The sequence below is a fragment of the Heptranchias perlo genome, chromosome 17 (assembly GCF_035084215.1).
Source record: "Heptranchias perlo isolate sHepPer1 chromosome 17, sHepPer1.hap1, whole genome shotgun sequence".
Taxonomy (NCBI): domain Eukaryota; kingdom Metazoa; phylum Chordata; class Chondrichthyes; order Hexanchiformes; family Hexanchidae; genus Heptranchias; species Heptranchias perlo.
Window position 1 is genome coordinate 17,472,950 of NC_090341.1, and position 20,438 is coordinate 17,493,387.

The 20,438-nt window shown below is 41.2% G+C and overlaps 1 protein-coding gene across 4 annotated transcripts in view; it reads left to right on the forward strand.

Annotated features, from left to right (window-relative positions):
* Positions 1-20,438, forward strand: part of atp2b2 (ATPase plasma membrane Ca2+ transporting 2) — a 572,540-nt gene that overhangs the window by 519,138 nt on the left and 32,964 nt on the right. For all 4 annotated transcript variants that reach the window (XM_067998633.1, XM_067998635.1, XM_067998632.1 and 1 more), the window contains exons 16-18: positions 11,819-11,998; positions 12,832-12,919; positions 18,622-18,728. In XM_067998633.1, coding sequence (XP_067854734.1) covers positions 11,819-11,998; positions 12,832-12,919; positions 18,622-18,728 — 375 coding nt within the window. The remainder of the gene's footprint in view (positions 1-11,818; positions 11,999-12,831; positions 12,920-18,621; positions 18,729-20,438) is intronic.

The following is a 20,438-nucleotide window of genomic DNA, read 5'->3' on the forward strand; positions in this document are numbered from 1 at the left end:
GGGTACAGAGGAAACTAATGAGGATGTTGCCAGGGCTGGAGAATTTTAGCTATGAGGAAAGATTGGATAGGCTGGGGTCGTTCTCTTTGGAACAGAGAAGGCTGAGGGGAGATTTAATTGAGATTTACAAAATTATGAGGGGCCTAGATAGAGTGGATAGGAAGAATCTATTTCCCTTAGCAGAGAGGTCAATAACCAGGGTACATAGATTTAAAGTGTTTCGTAGAAGGATTAGAGGGGAGCTGAGGAAAAATGTCTTCTCCCAGAGGGTTGTCGGGGTCTGGAACTCACTGCCTGAAAGGGTGGTAGAGGCAGAAATCCTCAACTCATTTAAAAAGTACCTGGATGTGCACCTGAAGTGCCGTAACCTACAGGGCTACGGACCAAGTGCTGGAAAGTGGGATTAGGCTGGGTGGCTCATTTTCGGCTGGTGCGGACACAATGGGCCGAATGGCCTCCTTCTGTGCTGTAAATTTTCTATGATTCTAATTTCCCCCAAATATAAATTAACCAAATCTCTATTTTAACTGAGCAGTGTTTTTGGGGCAAGTTGCCACAGCTATTCAAGAAAGATAGAAACTTAATCCTGGGAACTTGGAGTGTGAAAGTAAAGTCCATACATATCAAATCCACAAATTCAAGAGATTTATGTTTAGTTACAGAATATTTAACTGTTAATCCATTGGCTGTGAAGGGCTTTGGAACATCCTGAAGAAAGGAGCAATATGAATGCAAGTACATTCTTACTTTCTTGTAAGCTAGGTATATTCTTACACAACACATTCATAGAAATCTAATGTAAACTGTCACATTGTTCAGTGATCAGTTATTAATTATAACATGCATCCATAATTGTATGCATAGAGATATAAGAAAGCAGATTTACATGCGGGAACAGAAATTTTAGTTCAGTTGAAGCCACTCAGCTGTTATCTTAGGAATGCATAGTTTGCCCATAAATGCAATTGTCCAGGGGCAGAAAAATGTATCAGTTCTGTTTACTCTGTGCTTGGGTCCATCCACTAGCACTTTGTGAAGTAACTTGGGACCAAAAAGGATTGCTAATAATATTTCCCCAGAAGGTGGTGCAGTCCGTTCATGAGTCCCCATGCTGCATTCCCAATGACAAGTGGTTCACTGTGAGGAAGCCAGCTCCTTCCTCTCAGCTGATGCATGAGGTGGAGAGACCAGGGAACGGGGAGGAAACTGGAGAGAATCTTAACCTCAAATAAGAAGAAAAATTACCCTAATAGTACTTTTTCCAAATAATCTCACTTTACCGGAAACATTAGAGGGTTCTTTGTGCACGGAAAGTAAGCTTTATATCTCTTCTGTTGCTAAGAAAGCACAGTCGATCGCACCACCAGGTAAGGTCACAATTACTAGGGTACTAAAATCTAAGAATTAGATAATGTGCAGCTAGGTGAGACATAATCATTCCAGTTAACATGGAAACTGATGTAAATTGCATTTATTAGAGGTTATTTAGGACAAGGAGGGAAGCAGGAATGCAGGATGGCGCACTGGGCTTCAACATTATTGTCTTGCCTTTGAAGTCTGAGTCAACTCCGGCCCAAACAGATGGGATGAAATTTTCCTCTCAATGATGGCTGTTAAGTATCCTCAATGTAATATGTTTCAGCGATCTGAATATATTTCCCTATGGATGTGAATGTACAGAACCAAACTGCCCATAATTCAGCATTAACTGGGTAATGTCACTTTGAGGATACTGTGGGAACTGGAACTGTCACAGTGGTGCAGAAAGAAGTGCTGTGTTTAGGCTGAATAATTTTATTACAATTTCACAGGCATTGAGCTGAACAGGCACATTGGGTTATATTTCTTCTGAACTGTCACTACTACTGGATTAACTTAGATTTGCACTGGTGTAAAAAGTCCAATAATAGCTTCAATTTTAAGAGTCTCCGCTATTGGGAATGTAAAGCTAGTAATTCACGAGGCCAAATTTTTCAGTCAGCACTTTTGTTGGACAGGAGGTTGCTGCACTACTAGGAAACACAAGTTTGATTTCCATGGAATAATTATTCAAGTTAGGTCCCACACCAACCTTCACGATACTCGCCTAAACTCTATCACCTCACCCATATAAAATGGATGCATTACTGGCCCACAGGCCTCGCCCGCTTTGGTTGTGTTCTTCAAGCTAGATTGTTGTAGAATTTACTTGTATCTTTTTTCATTTTGACACAAACTTCTGTTTTGCATCTGTTTTCCTACAGTTTTTGTAATTTGTAACTAAGAAAGTGCTGAGAATGGGAATCCCTTTGGAAAGTCCCAGTAGGCTGCATAATTTAGATGAAGTGGACGATTTCATGAAGGGCATCACATACAGATGCAATGACATTTCAGGATGCAAGAGTACATCCATCAATACTGTATTTGTGGACCCTAACAATCATACCTGGGCATTTCTCAGAAGACCTACTTCTGCCTCAACAGAGAGGTTGAGAGAGAGCAATGCCATCTGCTCCAGGTTGATCTATTGACAATATCAAGAACTCAGACAACTCTTCCCATTGCTGTGAAGATCACCACTGCCTTAAGCTTCTAAGCTTCCAGAGCACCAAAATGGGCATGTGCCAAATAAAGCAAGACAGACATCACATTTGCCAGGGGAAATACCTTCAGAAGTTTCCCTATGAAAAAGAGGCAGCAGCTGGAGAGAGCACAGAACCTTTTACATCTTACAGGTTTCGCAAGAGTCCAGAGCGTTATAGATTGCGCCTATATAGCCATTCCCCCCCTCCTGTGCAAGGGCATTGAAGTGCAGCATACATGATGCAATACTAGTTCAAGCATAGCTTTGGACACTTACATGTTTTAATGCAAGCTGTTCATGTGCCTCCCCTAAATATATGCCCTACAACTTTTATGCTATGAGATTGTTGAGAAAAAGGGGAATAAGTTATCGACATGCTTTGTATGCTGTGCCTCTGAGGATGAAGAAGCTCATTATTTACATTTGTTCTCGGCCTTCTTTACCCCAGTAATAATAACATGTGAAAAGGTGGGACACTTATTTTGCCATTCCTCCTGATTCCAGAGATTTTTGATACCGGATTCTATTTCGGATATTACATGTTCTCACTCTTTCTCCTCTTTCCAAACAGCTGGTACTGGGGCTTTGACAGGAGGGTGGCCTTTCCAGCCTGTCAGGGGCAGTCTCCTTTGCTACACCTCCTGCACTGGGACTCAGAAAACTTTGTCCCAAAATGGGGGAGTATTTCCCACATTCCTCAATGAACACATAGTGGACCAAATCACCTGAGGTACAAAATATTGCACAATTTTTGTTCAGGCAAAATGTAACTTAACTTTACATGCAAGCAGCAGCCCTTCAAATGCTGCTGCTTGTTGGATTTCCCACCCTCAACAGTGCAATGAAAATCAGGTGGGTTCTATAACTTGCGGGTGTTCCACTCAACCAGATTATCACCCAAGCAGTAAAGACGAAAATCTATCCCAATGTTTCTAGCCTCAAAGATGCCCACTTTTTATGCACAAGTATTGCAGGGTACATTGTGAGGAAATGCCCTGTAGCAGGCCCATGTGTGAATTAACAGGAGCTGTTTGTTGGCACATCTCTTTTACTACAGTTGTTGAACTGGGCAAAAAATGACTCACGAAGACTGAAATTATATTATGGTGTGTCATGATTACATTTGTGCATGACTTCATGGTCCTGAATATGATGCGTGGCACTATGGCCCTTCTTCCCTCTTCTCCTCTCCCCTCCCCCTCCCCCTCAAAAAAATCACTTTCTCAGGAAGACAGTCCCTTCAAAATCTTTTTTTTTATTCATTCATGGGATGTGGGCGTCGCTGGCGAGGCTGGCATTTATTGCCCATCTCTAATTGCCCTTGAGAAGGTGGTGGTGAGCCGCCGCCTTGAACCGCTGCATTTCGTGTGGTGACGGTTCTCCCACAGTGCTGTTAGGAAGGGAGTTCCAGGCCCAGCGACGATGAAGGAACGGCGATATATTTCCAAGTCGGGATGGTGTGTGACTTGGAGGGAAACGTGCAGGTGGTGTTGTTCCCATGTGCCTGCTGCTCTTGTCCTTCTAGGCGGTAGAGGTCGCGGGTTTGGGAGGTGCTGTCGAAGAAGCCTTGGCGAGTTGCTGCAGTGCATCCTGTGGACGGTACATAGTGCAGCCACTGTGTGCCGGTGGTGAAGGAAGTGAATGTTTAGGGTGGTGGATGGGGTGCCAATCATGCGGGTTGCTTTGTCCTGGATGGTGTCGAGCTTCTTGACTGTTGTTGGAGCTGCACTCGTCCAAGCAAGTGGAGAGTATTCCATCACACTCCTGACTTATGCCTTGTAGATGGTGGAAAGGCTTTGGGGAGTCAGGAGGTGAGTCACTCGCCGCAGAATACTCAGCCTCTGACCTGCTCTTGTAGCCACAGTATTTACATGGTTGGTCCAGTTAAGTTTCTGGTCAATGGTGACCCCCCAGGATGTTGATGGTGGGGGATTCGATGATGGTCATGCTGTTGAATGTCAAGGGGAGGTGGATAGACTCTCTTGGAGATGGTCATTGCCTGGCACTTGTCTGGGGCGAATGTTACTTGCCACTTATGAGCCCAAGCCTGGATGTTGTCCAGGTCTTGCTCCATGCGGGCTCGGACTGCTTCATTATTTGAGGGGTTGCGAATGGAACTGAACACTGTGCAATCATCAGCGAACATCCCCATTTCTGACCTTATGATGGAGGGAAGGTCATTGATGAAGCAGCTGAAGATGGTTGGGCCTAGGACACTGCCCTGAGGAGCTCCTGCAGCAATGCCCTGGGGCTGAGATGATTGGCCTCCAACAAACACTACCTTCTTCCTTTGTGGTAGATATGACTCCAGCCACTGGAGAGTTTTCCCCCTGATTCCCATTGACTTCAATTTTACAAGGGCTCCTTGGTGCTACACTCGGTCAAATACTACCTTGATGTCAAGAGCAGTCACTCTTACCTCACCTCTGGAATTCAGCTCTTTTGTCCATGTTTGGACCAAGGCTGTAATGAGGTCTGGAGCCGAGTGGTCCTGGTGGAACCCAAACTGAGCATCGGTGAGCAGGTTATTGGTGAGTAAGTGCCGCTTGATAGCACTGTCGACGACACCTTCCATCACTTTGTTGATGATTGAGAGTAGACTGATGGGGCGATAATTGGCCGGATTGGATTTGTCCTGCTTTTTGTGGACAGGACATACCTGGGCAATTTTCCACATTGTCAGGTAGATGCCAGTGTTGTAGCTGTACTGGAACAGCTTGGCTGGAGGCGCAGCTAGTTCTGGAGCACAAGTCTTCAGCACTACAGCTGGGATGTTGTCGGGGCCCATAGCCTTTGCTGTATCCAGTGCACTCAGTCGTTTCTTGATATCGCGTGGAGTGAATCGAATTGGCTGAAGACTGGCTTCTGTGATGGTGGGGATATCGGGAGGAGGCCGAGATGGATCATCCACTCGACAGTTCTGGCTGAAGATGGTTGCAAACGCTTCAGCCTTGTCTTTTGCACTCACGTGCTGGACTCCACCATCATTGAGGATGGGGATATTTGCAGAGCCTCCTCCTCCCATTAGTTGTTTAATTGTCCACCATCATTCACGACTGGATGTGGCAGGACTGTAGAGCTTTGATCTGATCCGTTGGTTGTGGAATCGCTTAGCTCTTTCTATAGCATGTTGCTTCTGCTGTTTAGCATGCATGTAGTCCTGAGTTGTAGCTTCACCAGGTTGGCACCTCATTTTTAGGTACACCTGGTGCTGCTCCTGGCATGCTCTTCTACACTCCTCATTGAACCAGGGTTGATCCCCTGGCTTGTTGGTAATGGTAGAGTGAGGAACATGCCAGGCCATGAGGTTACAGATTGTGTTGGAATCCAATTCTGCTGCTGCTGATGGCTCACAGCGCCTCATGGATGCCCAGTTTTGAGCTGCTAGATCAGTTCTAAATCTATCCCATTTAGCACGGTGGTAGTGCTACACAACACATTGGATGGTGTCCTCAGTGCGAAGGCGGGACTTCGTTTCCACGCGGATTGTGTGGTGGTCACTCCTACCAATACTGTCATGGACAGATGCATTTGCGACAGGTAGATTGGTGAGGACGAGGTCAAGTAAGTTTTTCCCTTGTGTTGGTTTGCTCACCACCTGCCGCAGGCCCAGTCTTGCAGCTATGTCCTTCAGGACTCGGCCAGCTCGGTCAGTAGTGGTGCTACCGAGCCACTCTTGGTGATGGACATTGAAGTCCCCCACCCAGAGTACATTCTGTGCCCTTGCTACCCTCAGTGCTTCCTCCAAGTGGTGCTCAACATGGAGGAGGACTGATTCAAAATCTGTGCAATTTGATAGTAGCAATAAAAACTGAACATGTTAAGGATACATTTTATCTTAAAGAAGCAAATCTTCTCCTTTGACGAAACTATAGTTAGAATTTTCACAGCAATTGTTCAGTTTTAAATTGAATAAAATCTTAAGCAAGTCAATGAACACAAATTTTAAAATTACTTAAAGATGATTTTTTAAGAGTAAATTTTATTATCTTTCTGCACTTGTATGTTTTGCTTAGCAAGATAGTTAGGATATTTTAAATTTAATTTTCGGGATGTGGGCATTGCTGGCAAGCCTGACATTTATGACCCATCCCTTGTTGCCCTGAGAAGGTGGTGGTGGGCCACCTTCTTCAACCGCTGCAGGCCATGTGGTGAAGGTGCTGCCACAATGCTGTTAGGAGTGAGTGCCAGGATTTTGACACAATGACGATGAAGGAACAGCGATATGTGTTCAAATCATGGTGGTGAGCTGATGGTGTTCCAATGCACCTTCTGCCCTTGTCCTTCTAGGTGGTGGAGATCGTGGGTTCGGGTGGTGCTGCAGAAGAAGCCTTGGTGAGCTGCTGCAAAGCATCCGATAGATAGTACACAGTGCAGCCACGGTACACCAGTGGTGGAGGAGGTGATTTTAGCTAGTGAATGAGGTGCCGTTAAAGTGGGCTGCTTTGTCCTGGATGGTGTTGAGCTTTGTGCGTGTTGTTGCAGCAGTATCCATCCAGGGAAGTGAAAAGTACTCCACTGCACTCCTGACTTGTGCCTTGTAGGTAGATGTGCAGAGACAGGGAAAAAAAAAGAGAATTCTTTATAAATCTGTGGAGGAAATGCAGAGGTGGGATTGAGAATCAGCTTCAGTGCTGCATTATTCAGCTAGCACTCTTTTATCTCACTATCATATTACATCTATCAGCTTGTTGAAGTTGCTTTAAAGGACTGAAAGGCATCACATATTTATAAGTGAATGTTAAAATTATTGCCCGGGTCTCTTCTCTATCCACTAACTGTGCCATGGAAATGTCAATAGTAAGTTCAAAGAAATGATGCAAAGATATGTAAATAATAAAACAGTCAAATTATTTGAATCCAGAGATGTTATTTGGGAAAATATGGCCAATGTAATGCATTACACTTCAGTGCCATTCAATGCAGATCCTTTTTTTCCAGATTTTATTGCCTTTGTTTCTAGTTTGCAGACATTTTGAGCTTCGTGCGTGTTATTGCAGCTGTATCCATCCAGGGAAGTGAAAAGTGTTGGGCACTCATTGAGAATACACAGGGAGCACATACAAGTTATTGTGATGAGCTGACCCCACTGAATCTGACAAGATCAGCTCCCTGTTCTAGTTGTGTGATGGATTGGGGAGTGCAGAAAATACTGCCTACATTTTTGCTGGGTTTGCTGAATCGCTCCTTCCTGTGGACTTTAAAGGTAGTTTTGTTTGAGAGAGTTTGAAGTTCAATGCATCTGATTGTATTCAGACTTGCTGTGAGAAATGGGAGATTATTTTTTATCTCTTCAGCTTTTTCATTATTGAAATTCTTCATCTAAAAAAGTGAGAATCCATGGTAAACTTCAAACTTGTTATTTTAGAAGATTACTTTGCATCCTAAAATGTAGAAGATTGCTGGGGGCAAAAAACCATTGTAATCCTAAAGATATATTCCCCTTCCTCGTGTCCTTAACAGGCTGGATTTAAAAGTTTTCCATGATCTTGTACACCAATAGTAATCCACTTATATCATGTAATTGGATGTGAAACATGATTTGTCAAGGATTAAGAAAAAACACTTTCCAACATTCAGGTTGAATTCTTAAAAAACATCTCACCTTAAAGAAGTTCAAGGTCAGCTCCTAAACAGGGAATCTGTGAAACAAAGCGGATCTTTGGACCTTTGCTGCACCCATACTGTGCCACAGTTTAACTTCCCACCAGGAATTATTTTTTAGGCAGAGAGGTGCTCCCAATGGAAAATCCCATTGTGGCCACTGTAGAATGAGTCATGGGGCACAGAGGGAACCCCCACAGCAGAAGGCACAAAAGTAGATGTTTAAGCTGTTGTCAGTCATGAAAAAACAAAAAAAAATGAAATTGTTCCTTAAAGTTGACTTCTGCTTTTTCTAATGCTGAGCAACCCTGATTGCCTATTTTGCACATTCATTCGTTTTAGCTAGCATAAGTGAGGCAGCAGTTATGGAAAATGGGACACACAAAGTCACCACATCATTACCACCTACTCCACCCATATTTGGCAGGCCACTGCCTGCTGGAATACCACCTGAAATCAGGCAGTAAAACAGGAAATTCTGGGCTGAATAATCTAATGAGACATTTGGAGTTTTGTTTTTAGCTGATTTGGTGGTCTAGATCTGCATTTCCAATCAGATAACCCAATTTACAAATCCATCCAATTTGAAATGTGTGATGCCAGGTTATGTTGTTAAAGGCTATAATATGTCTCATCTGTTCTCAGTTGGCTCACCGGGTGAAGTTTTGTGCAGCAATGAAACATAACAGTTCTGGAGCAGGAGGAAAAACTGACCCTCTTCAGCTTGGCTTGCTTTAATAGCACCTGTACATAACTGTTTGAAAGTTCTGGGACGTTAAAAGTTCACAAGGATGACTTTGATTTTTGACTATTTTAAATTACAGCTCAGACATGCCAATGCATACAGAAGATGAACTGTAAGTGCCACTTTCTGCTCCCCCTCCAACAAAATGCAAAAAAGCACAGGCCAGTGCTGTTGCCTGCTGTTCATTAATAATTCATGGTTCCACTTGAGCAGAGGTTAACAAAGTCTTATGTTGAAGCCTAATATTTTTCTGACTTCAGAAGGCACATGCTATCCAATTTACTCCTCGTCATATATGTTTCCATCATCACTACATCAGTAAATCTTATAGTTAGAACTCTGTCCCTCCACATGACAGGCCAAACAGGTAAGATTGCTAGATTCAATCATATGTAATGGGATTCTACTGCTCGTCGCACATTGTATAAAAACCTTGTAATTCCCTTTCTGAATTATTGATATCGTAAACTTTACCAGAAGACACTTTGGGTTATGGCTATTCCAAGAATGAATCCACACAGGTGAATGTGCAGTGTTGGCTGTGTATAGCATATTCCCATATCACTACTGACATGCCCTGATTATGTCATTTGATGAATCAAACTGCCTTTTGGAGCATATTGCAGGATCTGAAAAATTTATGTGAAACTTTTTCATTTCTTAAATAATTTTTCTTCTTCAAAATGTTTTACTCTGAAGAGAAACATGGCAGGTTGTAAGAGCTTCTACAAGTATGTAAAAAGGAAGAGAGTAGCAAAAGTAAATGTGGGTCTCTTAGAGGCTGAGTCAGGAGAAATTATAATGGGGAATAAGAAAATGGCAGAGAAATTAAACAAGTATTTTGTATCTCTCTTCATAGTAGAATACACAAAAAACATACCAGAAATAATGAGAGTGAGGAACTTAAAGTAATTAATATCAATAAAGAAAAAGTACTGAAGAAATTAAGGGGACTAAAAGCCGACAAATCTCTTGGACCTGATGGCCTACATCCTAGGGTTCTAAAAGAGGTGGCTGCAGAGATAGTGGATGCATTGGTTGTGATCTTCCAAAATTCCTTAGATTCTCGAATGGTCCTAGTGGATTGGAAGGTAGCAAATGTAACACCACTATTCAAGAAAGGAGGGAGAGAGAAAACAGGGAACTACAGGCCAGTTAGCCTGACATCAGCCGTTGGGGAAATGCTGGAATCTATTATTAAGGACGTGGTAACAGGGTACTTAGAAAATCATAATATGATTAGGCAGAGTCAACATGGTTTTATGAGAGGGAAATCGTGTTTGACAAATCTATTACAGTTTTTTGAGGATGTAACTAGCAGGGTAGATAAAGGGGAATCAGTGGATGTAGTATATTTGGATTTTCAAAAGGCATTCGAAAAGGTTGTTACACAAGATAAGGGCTCATGGGGTTGGGGTAATATATTAACATGGATAGAGGATTAGTTAACGGACAGAAAACAGAGAGTAGGGATAAACGGCTCATTTTCAGGTTGGCAGGCTGTAACTAGTGGGATGCCGCAAGGATCAGTGCTTGGGCCTCAGCTATTTACAATCTATATTAATGACTTAGATGAAGGGACTGAGTGTAATGTATCCAAGTTTGCTGACGATACAAAGCTAGGTGGGAAAGTAAGCTATGAGGAGGACACAAAGAGTTTGCAAAGGGATATAGACAGGTTAAGTGAATGGACAAAAAGGTGGCAGATGGAGCATAATGTGGGGAAATGTGAGGTTATTCACTTTGGTAGAAAGAACAGAAAAACAGAATATTGTTGAAATGATGAGAAATTATTACATTTTGGTGTTCAGAGAGATTTGGGTGTCCTTGTCCATGAAACACAGAAAGTTAACATGCAGGTACAGCAAGCAATTAGGAAGACAAATGGCCTTTATTGCAAGGGGGTTGGAGTACAAGAGTAAGGAAGTCTTGTTACAGTTGTACAGGGCTTTGGTGAGACCACATCTGGAGTACTGTGTACAGTTTTGGTCTCCTTACCTAAGGAAGAATATACTTGCTTTGGAGGCAGTGCAACAACGTTCACTAGATTAATTCCTGTGATGAGAGGGTTGTCCTATGAGGTGAGATTGAGAAGAATGAGCCTATATTCTCTGGAGTTTAGAAGAATGAGAGGTGATCTCATTGAAACGTATAAAATTCTGAGGGTGCTTGACAGGGTAGATGCGGAGAGGCTGTTTCTCCTAGCTGGAGAGTCTAGAACTAGGGGTCATAGACTCAGGATAAAGGGTGGCAATTTAAGGCTGAGATGAGGAGGAATCTCTTCACTCAGAGGATGGTGAATCTTTGGAATTTTCTCCCCCACAGGGCTGTGGATGCTGAGTCATTGAGTATATTCAAGACTGAGATTGCTAGATTTTTGGACTGTAAGGGAATCAAGGGATATGGGGATCGGTCGGGAAAGTGGAGTTGAGGTCGAAGACCAGCCATGATCTTATTAAATGGCGGAGCAGTCTCAAAGGGCCGTATGGCCTACTCCTGCTCCTATTATGTTTCTTACATTAAATACACCTCACAATATCACTGGATGTAAAGAAAAGACTATAATAAGTAACTGTGTACCATCCATCCTGGTGATGTCTTCATCTGCTTGAATGGTAAAGATTTCACCAAAACGATCAGGAAAAAAACAGGAGGTGAGATCCTTTAGTAAAGCCAATATATTAAAATACCCATAGAATTGTAATAATAAGCCAAAAGGAGCAATTGTCAGACAGAAATTCTGGGATACATTTCATGTGAATTATTTGAGTACTTCATTGCTTTGTTATAATGTTCTTTCATTTTGTCATGTTGTTTGCTTACATTTGATAAATAATAAGTTTACTTATATCCAGTGAGCAAAAATTAGTTGAATGATCTTGACCCAGCAAATTTTTTTTGTGTAGGTTCCAGAAGCCATCAGAAAGTGCCAGCGAGCTGGTATTACTGTACGCATGGTCACAGGAGACAACATTAACACAGCTCGTGCCATCGCCATTAAATGTGGTATCCTTCATCCGGGTGAGGACTTCATCTGCTTGGAGGGTAAAGATTTCAACAGAAGGATCCGGAATGAAAAAGGAGAGGTGAGACCCTTTGGTCAATCAAATATATTAAAGTGCATATGGTGTGGTCAAATCCCATTAAATCATATAGTGTAATCCCAGTATAAAGTGTTGGTGTAATCCTAGTATACATATTGCTCTAGTAGCACCATATGTAGGATAGTGTATCATATAATAGGAAAATTAGCTTAACAATACAGAAGTCAGCTTTATATCTTTGTATTATGAGAATGTATTCTGTATGATAGAGGCTAACACATGGTTTAGATTAGATCATTAGAATTCTGCAGGGGGATGCTAAGTAAGCAGGAGGTGTCAGGTTAACGCCATATAATGTTGGTGTAATCTCCATATATAGTGTGGGCAATCCTATTGTATAGTGTTAGTGAAATCCCAGTTTATAGTATTGGGGTAAATTCAGTATATAGTATGGTGTAATTCCACCATATAGTTTTGGTGTTATTCTAGTGCATATAGTGTGATGTAATCCCAATATATTGTATTTGTGGGGTGTAATCACAATATACAGTGTTGGTATAATCCCACTGTGTGTGTATATATAGTGTTGGTGTTTTTGCTAACATCAGTTGCCTGAAATAGAAAAGTGAAAAGTCTTCCAGCTTGACGTCCCTTATCTTAGTGAACAAAAACATCACCAAATCGTTCAGTCAGATAATGGCACCAAAGGGAGGTTCCTTTGACCCATAAAGACAACCAAAGTAATACAATCTATGTAATTTTTAACAGTTGCTTTAAAATTATGGTAAAGACATTGGCCTCATTACATATGCCTAGGTTTTGTTTTGAATGACTAACTTGACAAAACTTTTAAAATATTTTTTTTTGACTTATAGATTGAACAGGAACGTATTGACAAAATCTGGCCTAAACTCCGTGTGCTTGCTCGATCATCTCCCACTGACAAACACACATTAGTAAAAGGTACACAATTCATTTTCATACAGAAAGCTGCAATATTATTAGACCTTTTCCCAGCCGATACTGAATTCTCTAAACACTGAATTTCTTCTGCATTGTGTAGTGAGTGGGCTTATTTACTATTATCTCACCTATATGTTGTGGGTTATAAGTAAGGCAATGGTAAACTGATCTTATGGCCACTAATTGTTTTTCTTGTGTTTTATTCTAATTAGTGTTGGGTATGCAGGTCTACAAGGTACATAAGACTATATACGTGACACTACTAGATATCAGTGCATTGGAGGATTTGACTTTACAGGATTATCCACCATCTTCTCTTGTATACATCCATCAGTTTGTTGAAATTAATTTGTTTTCTGCCAATTCCTCAATATGTGGTGTTTACCAAATAGTTTGCTTGTTCACTAATGGATGTGGTGCTAATGGAGTCTGACACTATTTGTGGAAAAATTCTCTACTTAACATCAATGATAAGAACAGAAGCACCCTGTATAGGAAATTACTTCACACGATGAAATCTGATCAAATTTCTCTCATATTTATGAGATGGACTGGCAGGGAGTTCTGTTCTCACATAATAAATAAACTTCCCCTGTAGACTGAGTTTTTGCATGCATTGTCCTGTATTTCTTTGGGGCTTTCCCTTGTGTATGCAAGTGTCTGAGAGTCACCAAGGAAAATATGGAAGCAATTAAATTATTTAGCTCGTTTGATCCAAGGTATGCATGCACAGGAAAACTGTTAACAAATTGCAGGAAAGAATACACAGTACTCAAGAAAGTGCAGTAAGTTTTACCTGCAATATTGATCATTTACTTGACTTAGCTTGTTTCTCTGTTGTCTTTAATTTCCCTATACCTCTGCTACAAGTCTCATTGTTTTGGTTTTCACTCTACATTTGTTCGAATTCCTGATGCTCCCACGTTACGTTTACTCAATGAGTAAACGTAACGTGCACTGTAGTTTTTTGAGTCACAGAGACCAGGTTTGAATCCTTGATTTGTACAGGTGATCTTAACTCGGATAACAATAACTTAAATTTATAAAACTCCTTTAATGTCAAAAAATGTTCCAATGCGCTTTACAGAAGTATAATCAGACAAAAATGGATGCTCAACCTGAAAAGGAGATGTTAGGAGGGGTGACCAAAAGCTTGGTCAAAGAAGTAGGTTTAAGAAAGGTCTTAAAGGAGGAGATGGAGATGGAGACATTTTGGGAGGGAATTCCAGAGCGTAGGGCCTGAACAGCTGAAGGCACGGCAGTCAACAGAGGGGAAAAGAGAGGGGAGGGGAAGCACAAGAGGTCGGAATCATAGGGATTCAGAATTCGGGGAGGCAGGTTGTAGGGCTGGAGGAGGTTCCAGAGATAGGGAGGGGAGAGACCATGAAGTGATTCAAAGGCAAGGATGAAAATTTTACATTTTACGGCATTGGGGGACTGAGAGATAATGTAGGTCAACAAGGACAGGGGTGAGTGAGTGGGACCTGGTGTGGGATAGGATACGGGCAGCGGAGTTTTGGATGAGCTGTTGCGATTGTCAGACAATTTTGGCGACCATTTTGAAAGTAGACAGGATAAAATAGAGTTTTCAGTCTCCCTCCCTATAAATAGGCTTACATGGGGTTAGGTAAATAGAAGAGTTTGCTGTAAATTGTTGGGATCGCTCAGATTATTCACTCAGGGGAAACATTTGTAGGGCTATGGGGAAAGAGCAAGGGAGTGGGACTAATTGGATAGCTCTTTCAAAGAGCCGGCACAGGCATGATGGGTCAAATGGCCTTTTTCTGTGCTGTATCATTCTATGATTCTATTTTGTCAATGAATTTGCAAATTACTTATCTCTTTCTTTAGAATGTTAAAATTAGCTAATACTTCAATAAACCCATAGACAACAGGCAGTGTCAAAAAATAACCTGATTGTGCAGCAAACAGAATAGACCTCCTGTGCTCTTGTACAATTCAGTAAGTGCCTCATTAATTAGTTTCACCTCCTCTTATATAAATGGTTGCCTGCATCAGAAATGTTAATATTAAGCTAATTACAAACAATGAAACTGAAGAGCAGTTTATACTCAATCGCTGCCGAATTCCACATTGGTGGTTCTGCATCAAAATGCAGAGTTTTGAAAATGTTCGCACAAGGAAAACGTAAAAATGTGCACAGAAGATGTACAGCGTTGACTATCACGGAACTTTATCAGTCAATAAAAGAGATGTTGGTTTTGTTCAGATTTTCAAAGGGTAAAAAAAAACGTCCTTTGAAAGGAATTTATGCCTCATGCATTATGAATGAGGAAAAAGATTCCACCCATTATACCTGAAAGGTTAAATTGAAAAATATGCTCACAGTAGAGCAGAGAAACTGATGAGTGTGTTATATGAAAGATCTGCCATTCCTCCAACAGCCCTGTCAGATTAAAACTGAAATGGGGCATTTCAATATTAGCACAGAGGAAAATTTGTTGTTCTGTAGGCTAATAAGAGATCAGGAATCCAAAGAACACGTACAGCGCCTGACTTATCACGAGAGAATGAGGGTCAGGATAGTGTGCAACATTATATAAGTATTAACAAAGAGTGAATCAGCTGATATGAAGCCAGCTTTACCCACAGCAAATTTATTGCTATGCCTTTCAAGGAAATACCATTTCCCAAAGGGGTAGTGCTAATCTCATAGCATTTCTCGGCCAGCTCTTGCTTTATTGCAGCTTTTCCTAAAGTAACATGATTAACCAGTGAGTGTGGTGTAAAGATTCCCAAATTATTGTTTATTTTCAAGGTTAAGTTCTGTGGGGAAAATTATTTAGTGTAACTGTAGAAGTACTGGGTTTAAGAGGGAGATTTCAAGTTGCTGTAGCAAAACGTATTGACCTGCTTTATCTGCAGGATCATAGGTACAAACACTGCATAAACAAGGATTGCAGCCAGCATCAACAATGAAGTCAGGGGCAAGTGCATTTGGAACCTTCGCACTTAACTCTTTCTCTGTCCGTTCCTCGCTCACTTGCAACGGCACCTCACCAGCTTGCTTTTCCCAGATTATTTTATATTGTGCCCTATGCTGCTTTTATACTGAAGGAGTCTCTGGGCAATAGGACAAATGAGAAGTACTTAATTACATCATTCATTCCCATCAGCAGGGTTATCCCTGCCCGTGGCACATAATAGTGCATATGTGCTTATGCATGTGCAAATGGTGCTTTGCATTTGAAAAAAAAATTGGAGCTCCCAGTGCACTTTAACTGCGAACACACTGAAATCTTACCAGTGCCACACTTTTGTTCTGTCAATTTCCTCGCCTTGCTCCCTCCTTTCCCCAAGGTGTTGACTCCTTACTAGGGTATTGCTGCACAGATATGAAGTCCCCTCTGGTACCTCATCCAAGTGGCAATTCTTCATGTATGAACAGGTCAGCCATAATCTAGTTGAATGGTGGATCAAGCTTGAGGGGCTGAATGGTCTACTCCTGTTCCTATGGAAGGGGGAGGAAGTGAGGAGGGGAGAGGATCGGAAAAGGGGAATGATCAATGTGGTTGGGATAGGGGAATGTGGAGATGGCGAGTGGAGAGAAGGAATGGAAGTAGGAATAAGTACAGGTCAGAGAGTACAGGAGGGAGGAGAGGGGATAGGTAAGAGTGGGGAGGCAGCAGGTTGGGCGATTGAGTGTACATTTCCCTGGGTTCAATTATATGTTAAGTGGGGGGTTAGGGAGATGGGCGATGGGTTAGCTTCCCTGGGCTCAAACTATTTGCTGTGTGTGGGAGGATGGTGTTTTAGTCTACATTCCCACAGGTATGGTTAATTGCTTAAATGGGATTGGGTGGTGGGGTGGGGTGGAGGAAACGGGTAAGGGATAGTCAGGCACCATTCCCACATTTGAATACACGAAGGGGTGGGGCCTGGCAGGCTACACTGGTCCAGGGTGATTATCTCGGGCCAGGAAGGGGGGTGACAATGCTTAACCCTTTGTCTGGTCAGTCGATGGCCATTGCCTATGGTCAATTGCCAAATGTGTCTTGCGTATTCGGGGGTTAGCACACTCCAAAAAAGATTCTCGGGGAATGCCAACCTGAGAAAATTATAACAGTTTGTGATGTTCTGCTGGAAATTGTGGTCGGAACTTGCTTTCTGGTCATGAAGGACAATTTACTGGCATCTTAAGGGTGGAATTGAAATGAAAGCATTGGCCAGGAATGGATAAGATTCTGCCTGTTCCTCAGGCTTCTGAACTCAACGATAAAGTTTAAGTTAGAAATATTCTTATGACTGTAAGTGAGTTCTTAAAAACCTGAAACGGTACATCATAATCTAAATTCCAGCTGTTGCTCACTTGTTGCCGCAGAGGTACATATTTTAATCCTGTGCAAAGGCCTCACCCTTTCTTAACATTACCGAGACTGGCATTTGCACTGTAAATGCCAATCATCTGACACCTACAAGTATAGCAGGTATTGCAAGTAAATATTAACACTTCAAAAATGGATTTTCCCATTGGGTTTTCAATATATTTCAAGATAGAACGTTGTGATCCACCCACCATTTTCAAATTATATTAGATGCAAAAAAATTAGAAAAAGGAACAGTGATTAATTTTGAAAAGCATTGTATGGTATTTAAGAACATAAGAAATAGGAGCACGAGTAGGCCAATCGGCCCCTCGAGCCTGCTCCGCCATTCAATTTCTGGTTTTCACTTTATTTGTAGTTCTGTTAAGTAAAGTGCATGGTTAAACAGTAGTTGAAGAGTCAGTCAATCTAACTTTCTGATGTTTTATTTATCTTTCACATTCTCTTAACCTCCACACCACCTGAGAATTATTGTATTTGTCCTTCACAATGACCAGAAAATAAATACCAAAACAAGCTGCCATTTGGGATTAGGCAAAGCTTCTTTGTGAGGGTAATGTGCAATAAACCAAATGATGGAAAAAGTGATACACAAAAGCTTTGAAAACCATCAGAGGTCAGAAAGTTGATAATTCTGCTCATTTTTAATCAATGCAAGGTTTGAAATTTGCTCAGAAAAGTATCATGGAAGTTTCCATAAGATAAAATTGGAACTGTATGGAGGCCATTAAATATAATCAGATCAAATGAATTTCATCTCATTATTTTCCCAGAGAGGCTTTTGTGTATTTAACATTAATCATTTTGGAATGTGCCCTGAAGATTACATTGACTTTTACTATAATCTAGAAAGGGAAATATTATAATGTTTACCGAAATAATGAATCACTATTAATGATTACATTAATAATGTTCTTAACCAGTGACTTTACAATTATTCTACTGAGGGTCGAATTATTTACTTATTCCTCATAAATTGTGTAATATTGTTGGAAATGATGGTTAGTCCCGTGATTATTTTGCCAAAGGGGTTAGAGACCCAATTTAACTTTAATTCCCTTAACTTCTCCCTAACTTGTCACCAATTTTTTGATCATTTGTCTGATCATTTTTTGATCATGTTTTTTCAATAAAAAAGATGTGGTTGCTTGAAGGTGTTGGGGGCAGTGGCTGACTAATAAAACCTGACATTGCTTTCTGAGAAATTGTTACCTCAGGCGTGAATTGATGACATAAGTAATTGGAGCTGGGAAAGTGGAGGGAGTTTTCCTGTGAATAGCGAGAGTGGGAAGCTCATTGTCTCATCGGATCTATTCTTTCTAATGAGCTCCAGTGGGATGGCTTTGTTTATTACAGGTATAATTGACAGCATGTACGGAGAACGGAGACAAGTTGTAGCAGTAACTGGTGATGGAACCAATGATGGACCAGCGCTGAAGAAAGCAGATGTTGGTTTTGCCATGGTAGGCAACAAAACAGTCATGAAATACAGAATGTGTTAAATTAGCATTTGTGTTTAAACTTTAAATCAATAAATTGTGTTAATGCAGTAGTATTCCTGCATTGTCATTGCTAAAAGTGGAATCACTAATATTATGATTTGCTCACTTTTAGTTTTGTTAAAATTTTAGTTCCCAGCAAAGCAACAAACCTGTTACCCTGCCAGGGGTGTCATGTTACATCTGGACTGGATAAACACTCTGCAACTGGTTATTCCCAAATTCACAGGCCTGCTACAAGTGATTACAAATAGCAGACCCATACAGATCAGGAAGTCCCAGGTTTGGTCTGCAGTCTGTACTGAGTTAGGTGATCTGAGCTAGGAAAGGAAATGAAAGTTGGGGAGGGGAGAAAATAGAGGAGAAAATTGGATTTAAAAAAAAAGAAAACTTAAGTTGTCCCCTTAACTCCTACTTTGTCCAAATAAATTTGCAGATACATAGGCACACATCTCAAAATAATAAGACATTACATCGGGGATGTTGAGCTAGATCACAGCAGATCATTCAGCACCTGAAGGATAAAGATAGTTTAACATTTTAAGTGACAACTGCCCTTTAGCAGAGCTCAAAACGTAATGTCAAATGTGTTGAACATGTAATTTTAAACTCACATTTCACTCTTTGAAAATACAAACTTTATAGAGTTCCCTCATGGCTCAGCAAGTTAATCCACTGTGTAGTTGAGCCGTGCAGATTGGAAAAGTGCAAGGTTTGATTTCCTCCTCTGATGTCAGTTGAGGCATTATTAATTGACCTAAGTATCTCTAAGTTAGGGAAGAAGAAATTGGTCATGATGTTCATCATTTTATCTTTGCAGTAATGATAATACTTCAGATGTGAAATTTTGAAACATGTCGCTTGTGATTTGTACCGAATCCATTCACACAGATGAGGCTTTGTGATTTTGACTCTTATCTTTCTGCAGCCCACTAAATCAATGGAGATAAATCACTGTGTTATATTCATTACTCCCACCTACTATGCCAGTGTGCATTAATAAACTATTTTGTAGAAACAATAAATCCATGCACTGATTTGGGTGTCCTTGTACATGAATCACAGAAAGTTAGTATGCAGGTACAGCAAGCAATTAGGAAGGCATATGGTATGTTAGCCTTTATTGCAAGGGGGTTGGAGCATAAATGTAAGGAGGTTTTGCTTCAATTATATAGGGCTCTGGTGAGACCACACCTGGAGTACTGTGTACTGTTTTGGTCTCCTTATCCAAGGAAGGATATACTTGCCTTAGAGGGGTGCAACAAGGGTTCACTAAATTGATTCCTGGGATGAGAGGGTTGTCCTACAAGGAGAGATTGTGTAAAATGGGCCTATATTCCCTGGAGTTTAGAAGAATGAGAGGTGATCTCATTGAAACGTATAAAATTCTTAGAGAGCTTGACAGGTTAGATGCTGAGAGGCTGTTTCCCCTGGCTGGAGAGTCTAGAACTAGAGGTCATAGTCTCAAGATAAGGGGTCAGTCATTTAGGACCAAGATAAGGAAAAAATTCTTCACTCAGAGGGTTGTGAATCTTTGGAATTCTCTACCCCAGAGGGCTGTGGATGCTCAGTCGTTGAGCATATTCAAGAGTGAGATGGATGGATATTTGGACACTTGGGGAATCAAGGGATATGAGGATAGGGTGGGAACGTGGACTTGAGGTCGAAGATCAG